This window comes from Lissotriton vulgaris, chromosome 4_1 (genome assembly GCF_964263255.1).
Source record: "Lissotriton vulgaris chromosome 4_1, aLisVul1.2, whole genome shotgun sequence".
NCBI lineage: Eukaryota > Metazoa > Chordata > Amphibia > Caudata > Salamandridae > Lissotriton > Lissotriton vulgaris.
In genome coordinates this window covers 1,992,939,664-1,992,946,989 of record NC_141691.1, presented here as the reverse complement: position 1 = coordinate 1,992,946,989, position 7,326 = coordinate 1,992,939,664, and the positions used below count along the sequence as shown (strand labels likewise).

Genomic DNA, 7,326 nt, shown 5'->3' with positions numbered 1-7,326 from the left:
GGTCACAGAAGAGTACAGAGGCGCAAAGGTTCGCCTGATGTGCTCAGGATCACGCAATTCTGCAAACTAGGGAGCAGAAGATTTGAACTCTGGTGCCCAGGTTCAAAAGTCACTTGAACACCGCTTCCCTCCTTTCGAATTACTTTTACTCCAAAAACTGCACACCTGAAGCAGGCCACGCAAGCAGAGTCGATTCCCGCCTAGCCGAAGAAAATGTGTTTTAGACACACGAAGTCCATTTAGGTCCACCTCTCATGCGACATTTGCTACACTCTTCGTTGGACTTTCCGTACCTGTTGCGCATTCTCTAGTGAGCTAGGCGAGTGTACCCAACCCGTCTACAGTTTGGGGGGTCAGATTCGTGAACTGTCTGTGTGGCGAGGCCCATCTCAGCCACGACCGGCACACAGACCCCTCTGGCCAGTCCAATAAAACTGACCACGAAACACTGCTGACTGTTTGCGAAGATGCACCGCCAAATTTCGAAGGAAGAAACGCGGGATGCACTCCGACCTCAGCAACAGGAACACAACCCATTCGAGCTGCCTTTTCGGCTGACAGCGTTTTACCAAACTCTCGCGTAACTTGGTCCAGGAAGAAACACTGCCACCCCCACTATAACAACAGCCCTTCAGCCCTCCACGCGCCGCTTCTTGCAAACAGACATCAGAAACAGTTGTCACAAATAAACCGTAGGCAGTTATTTTGGCCAGATACAAAAACCCTAAGTGCAACACCTTCATCTTTCCAAAGAGTTTTTATTTTTGTTTATAGCAAACGAAAGCTGAACAAGTTCAGTTTTCCTTGTGTCTTTTTAGCATTGACAGGCAATGCAAAAAGAACGAGAACACGTCATGAGCATCAAAAAAAGAAATAGACTTTGAGGTTGCAACAGCCCAGTTCTTCGAAAAGAACAGTTTATACAAAATAAAAACAAAAAGACAACATTTCAACGAGATGCAGTGTTGGCAACCACCGGAAACACTGCGACTACATTGCATAAAAGCCCCAGTGTGCACCAGCTCACAAAGTTAAACTGTTTTCCAATACAAAATAATTTTTTTTTAAAATCACTGGTCACCTCAGTGAGACGTTAAACTGCACAAGCACACCTGTTGTGAGCCTTTCGTTTACGTTGCTTCTGCAGAAATGGTGGCCATTTTTCACGGAAAGGTGCAATTTAAAAATAAAAATGCCCAACGGAAATTCATAAATAAAAGTGGTGCATAGAGTATAGCAGCCATTCCATTCCATGTTTATGTTTTGCCTACCAGGTGGTTTCAGAATGTAATTATCCCCATGCATTGGGCGTATTTTATTTTCCCAACAGCATAGATATCTGTCTTTGTTCAAAAATCTCTAGAACAAAACAACAATAGTAAGTATCCGTTTGACTCCATTATATAGTGCACGAGGCCCCGTTACCTGCCTCTGTTAAATACGATACTTGTTTGAATATTTCTTGCATGCTGTTATTACATACAAACTTTCATTAAGACGTATTCGTTTGTTTTTAGATTGTTTTTTTCCTTTAAACTCCCGAGCTAAAAAAAAAGTAGGCTGGGGTAAAGTAAAAGAAAAAAAACATATAGCTCTACAATATTTACAAAGATGTCATCTTAAATAATGCGAATATTGGCTCAGGTTTTCCAGAAAACATAAATAAGGGAAAGGGTCCGGGGACGATAAATAACAAGTTAAAAGCAAGTAACACTCATCACTTCAGACGGCGTAGCCCCAAAATAGTTCGTTTTATATCAGGGGAGTTTGTATCAAGTCTCCGAGTGTCAGAGTCTTAAACGCGCAAAATTCCAGGTAAAAAGTTCAGTTAACAATATATTAGATTTTTAAGACTATTTAGGTAAATAATTTAAAGATGCGGAAGGAGCAACAAAAAAAGTGCTGAATCTGAAGCAAGTTTGGGGACAAGTGGCAGGGGGTTTAAATAAACTCTGAGACATGCTTGCTGTCCTTCTCGCCTGGTACAAAAACAATGAGTGAATACCTTACATGTCCCGCATGCAGGGTTGCTAAAAAGTGTCAAATTAAGACGCACAGTAGATCGCGCAGGACACTTTTAGCATCATATCTGTCAGCGTTTCTTTGTATTATGTTGCGATGTTTTGTTAAGAGTTATGCAGTCAAGAATAAGCTCTTTCTTCCTAATATTGCTTGAAAAGTTATTTCCTCGAGTTACAATCCTCGGTTCCCTTTTTCGATCTCCCTTTTTATTTTGCTTGAAATATGCGCGAGCTTAAGACTGTTGTGTTTTGCTGCGAGTTTCTGGCTCCGGTAACTTTTTCCTGTTGAAAGGTCCGGTCGGAGCCCGGATTTGGAAGCTCGCGTGAGAAGGGGCAGCAGGAAGGAAGGGTTCTGCGGGTCGCTGTCGGGGATCGGAGCAGGGCACTTGTTGGATGGGGTTCAGGGGAGCGAGGTCGGACGGGTCCCTTCTCGCACGGTATGTCTCTGTGTATATTACAGTGGCGACGAGTCTACGCGCGGGCCGGCGCGCCTCACATGAAGAAGTCCCCGGGCGGCGCCTTGCCCGGGTGCGCCGGCGACGGCTCCCTCCCGGCCGCCGTGGAGGTGAAGCTGCGGCCGGCCAGCTTCTCGAACTTGTCCTTGTAGAGGTCGCGCTCCTTGGCCAGCCGCGCCACCTCCTGCTTGAGCTGCTCCACCTGGCCCTGCAGCTGGCACTTCTCGCTCTCCAGGATGTGCCGCTGCTGCACCCGCTTGTAGCGGCAGGACTGCGCGTAGCCGCGGTTCTTCAGCGTGCGCCGCTTCTGCTTCAGCCGGATCACCTCCTCCTTGCTGAAGCCGCGCAGCTGCCGGTTCAGCTCCCGCACCGACATGGACACCAGCTGGTCGTCTGAGAAGCGCTCCTCCAGCCGGCTGAGGTGGTGGTGGTGGTGGCCGCCGTGCGCCCCCGGGTGGTGGTGGTGATGGTGCGGGAGGCCGGGGCCGGCCGGGGGAGCCAGCTCCTCGCCCGGGTAGGGCTGGCCCCGGAAGCCCTCGTAGCCCTGGTGGTGATGAGGGTGGTGGTGGTGCGCGTTGCCGATGAGCGCCTCCACCGCATCCTCGGGCGTGAGGTTCAGCGCCTCGGGGTTCAGGTGGTGCTGGTAGTTGGACATCCAGTACAGGTCCTCCAGCTGCGGCTTGCCGGCCCCGCCGCCGCCCCCGCCTCCCGAGTTGTTGCCGCCGGCTCCCGGGTGGCCGAGGTGTCCCGGCGGGCCCCCCGGGCTGGGCGCGCAGAAGCTGGGCGAGGAAGGCACGGACGAGCAGGGGGTGCTGAGCGGCGTGGAGGACAGCGAGCCGGCGGGCAGGCGGTGGCAGAACCTCTCGGCTTCGGGGGGCTCCTTCTTCACCTCGAACTTCATCAGGTCGAAGTCGTTGACATACTCGATGGCGAGCGGGCTGTTGGGCAGCTCCGCGCTCATGCCCAGCTCCGAGGCCATCTCCAGCCCATGCACGGGGCTGGCGGGGTCACTGCTGCTGGCGCGCACGGCTCACAGTGCCGGCCACCTCCCCTCCGCTCCCTCCCACCGGCCTGGGACAGGCAGACTTGACAGCGCGCCCTCCCTCCTCCCCGCGCCACCATCCACTCCGGGATCCACAGAGGGGGCTGGCGGGGGCGTCCTCCGGCAGCGCCCCCGAGGAGGGGGACCCCCGGCGCAGAGGGGTCCGGACGGGTCACTGGTCGGCAGCGGGGGTCAGCGGGAGCCCCAGAGGGTGCACAGGCAGCGCCAGGAACTCTGCAAAGTTGCCACAGTGGGTTGGGATCAGTCCGGAGGCCACCCAAAGCGCCCAGCAGTCTCAGTGCCTGGACTTCGTGGAGCTTTTATTCTTATTTTGTTTACTCTCTGTAGGTTTACTCAAGTTTCGGCACAGTCCTCTGCTTCTCTAGTCCCACACTCTATGAGGCACTCGTCCAGCTGTCAAGAGTCTCTGACTGAATAATTGCATGGACTGCATTTACACGTGATTTTTTTTTCCTTTCAAATTTGGATTTTCAGCGGGTCTTTTCTTCCTTCCGGTGCTTAGTCTCCAACAGCAGCAGACCCCCTCGCCTTTCACGTGCACTGCCCGACACACCACCCCTCCTCCTCCAAAGACAGCCAGACCCGGGACCCTCTGCTTAGTATCTGAAGTGCTGAATGGAGGCACTCGGTATCCTTTTACGCGAGGACTCAACCGAGGTCCGCCCACCCAGGGGCGAGGATCCAGCGCCTGACCAATGGCACTGCGCCCTGGCTGCTCTAACTTGCATATCCCCATGGTAACCGACACCGAGGGAGCTGTCAATCTGTGCCCGAAACAGCTGGAAGAAGATGGGAAAGACAGGAACAACAATGGTCCCCCTGGTGGCCACGTCTAGGAACTGCGCCCTCGTGTAACACAAGCGCACAGAACCGCTGGCCCTCCACACGTGCTCATTCACTGAGCGAAGAGCAACAGAGCAGACGTTTCAGTGTTTTCAGTATTCGTAGCAAGCATTTCAACCTCAACCTCAACCCCCTGAAACACATATATTAATGTAGAAATGTAACACGACTGTGCATCCACGCGCTTGTTGTGGAATTATTCATCGTGATGCAGTTTCTTTTTTAATCACTTGAAACAGAGGGTGTGCACAACTCGAATAAACTGCTCGAAAACACGAGAAATCCCTGTCTTTACTGAAGCCCCTGGTACACTACAGATCTTCACACAGTGACTCAAAATTCACGTGTGAAACAATGTAATGTAATAACTGTGCCTTGGAACATACTGTGCAACCTACCCAATGCCACATGCTACCTGGCACATTTGGGAAACACAAGTAAATAAAGAAAGTCACCGTCGAAAGATGCAAATAAAGCGGACCCAATACTTCGGCAAACAGATGTAAGCATGAGTTTGAAAGGAACACAGTGATGCCAAATACTAGAGCAAACCTTAAAGGACTACTTGCCAACAGAAATGCGCCAACAATTTGATTTACACTTCCTCCCTTTTCCCCTGACCAATGACAATCAGGAAGGGCTTGCTGCTGGCAAGTGGTATCCCCCATTCCAATGCTTCTTGTCAGCCCCCCTTAGAAGATAACAAAGAGAGGGTGAGAGTGAGTGTGTGGCGATATCGATTTCGGATACCTGCCATATCAGATTTAGGGCGCGACGGCATAATAATCTATTCCTTTGAAGAATTGTCTCGGTCAATCCCGGGTGGCCGTATATCTGCCGCCGGGAGCCAATAGCTGTCAGGAGACGACGCTGCAGGGCCTGCCCGAAGAGGGCCACACTTGTCTGCTGACGCAGCGAGCACCTCTGGCGGCACATCTGGGCTGCACCGCGCCACCAATAGGAATCTGATTGGCCCTTTAACAGATAAATCCCCTCATAGCGAGACGCACGCGCAGGTACAGGGGTTCAAGTTGTGCTTCTTGGGATGGGAGGGGGCGGGCAGTCTCTAAAAGTGGGTGTGGCTAAGAATGCAAACTAGCAATCATCATTTTTAAAACATTGGCATAAGTAAAGGCGTGGCCCAAAACGTGATGTAGAATCCCACTGTGCTACAAGCCCATTGTTTGGTTTCCTGTGCGTGTGCTTTCTGTTAAACCAACCAAACACGTCACACACAGATCGAAGAACTTATACCCAAAATAAGTCAGACCTGGTGACCGTACAACTGCTCATTAATACCAATTTTTTATTCAATGTCAAATAAAAGAGTATGAATGATATTGTTGCGAATAATCAGACCTGGTAATGTATCAATTCTGAACATGACAAACCCGAGATTGTGAATTTAGCATTTCAGTGATGAGTGGATGGGAAGAGTATCATTCCGAGAGACCCATTCACTCCCACCCTTCGCTTCGCATCACTTTCCCCTTACTCTCTTACTCTCTTAGTCCCTTAGATCCATTTCTCTCACCAGATCTGTTTCTGACGTCCCTACATCTGCAGCTTTCACACTTCCCTTTCTCCATCCTCACCCCTTACTGTTCACTGCCCTCTGCATGCTCTTTCTTTCATCTCGTCTACATGGCTCACGACTCTCCTACGTCATCCTTCCTCCACATGTAAACTATACCATTATTTTCTTTTCCTTTGGTATCTTCAATATTTCAATATTTGAAGTTTAACACTTTATAGACAGGGCCACTGGAATAATGCGGCTTGGAAAGGTAATGCAGAAATATAAGGCAAATATCAGGTGAGATGTCGCACATTTTTCAGCAGTATTAGATTTTTATTTTCTTACTTTTACATTAGCTGGACACTGTTTTCACCTCTTTGGTATCAGTTTTACACCTAAATTAACAAGTTCCTGAACTGCGAAAACACTTTTTCTGGTAAGGAATATGTAGCGCAGATTCTGACTGGATTCAGAAACATTTCAGCAGTACCTCTTCTCGCCGGTAAGTGGTGCTGTGCAACCCTTCACTAGTGCAGGTCTGCTCTGGAAATGACCTGCAGTGCATATACAGGCGCCACTCACTTGCCTTTGGGGCTGTCCACACACCAAGAGCAGAGCCCCAGAAGCATTTTATGTGTGACCAATCTGCAGATTCCTAAGCTTGGGACCTTATTAAGGGACAGAGGCCGATTCACTGAACAGAGGGTGTGGAATGGTAGAATCAGTTAAGAACCTGTGAGTAAATAGAGTCTCTACCAGAAAGAGCATTACCGAAGGTTAAGTAACTTGTTCTCCTGACAGAGACCTATAACCGAAGAGTGCAATCCTTTTGAAGAGATACCAAAGCAGTACCTATTTGGAGGAGGGTTTGTAAATGGAATCAAACCAGAAAGTCCTGCAGGACCGAGCAGGCAAAATACCCCTTTATGGAACCTGACTGTCAAAGCAATAGTGCTTTGTGAACATATGGAGGGATTTGGAGGGATGCCCACTTAGCCACCTGCCGGATGTGTAGGACAAGAACTCCACGTGCACACACAGTGGTAGCAGCTTTGGACCTAGCAGAGTGAGCACGCAGTCCTTCCGGAGGCTACCTTTTAGCCAATGTATAGCAGATGTTAATGCAGAGCACGAACCAGCGGGAGAGGGTTCTATTCTGCAAGGCCTTTTATATTTTCACCCCATTGAACCCCACAAAGAGCGGATTGTCAACCCAGTGTTCTTTGGTACCATCTATGTAGAAGCTCAGTGCTCTATTGGGGTCCAAGCAATGACGTCTCTCCTCCAAAGAAGGGTGAGGCGAAGCATAAAACGCCATTAAGGTGATCTTTTGACCAATGTGGAACAGTGTCAAAACCTTAGGCAAAAAAGATACCAGTGTCCACAAAACCAGTTTGTCTGGGAAGGAACAGCAATAAGTAGCTG

At 49.9% G+C, this 7,326-nt stretch overlaps 1 protein-coding gene across 1 annotated transcript; it reads right to left on the bottom strand.

Annotated features, from left to right (window-relative positions):
• Positions 1–738: 738 nt before the first annotated feature.
• Positions 739–4,120, bottom strand: MAFA (MAF bZIP transcription factor A). Its single transcript, XM_086966318.1, has one exon. The coding sequence runs from the start codon at positions 3,453–3,455 to the stop codon at positions 2,514–2,516; it is 942 nt and encodes a 313-aa protein (XP_086822444.1). The 5' UTR covers positions 3,456–4,120; the 3' UTR covers positions 739–2,513.
• Between the last annotated feature and the right edge of the window lie 3,206 nt (positions 4,121–7,326).

Coding starts and splice junctions, on each gene's coding strand:
- MAFA (XM_086966318.1), bottom strand. CDS start 3,455: ATGGCCTCGGAGCTGGGCATGAGCGCGGAGCTGCCCAACAGCCCGCTC.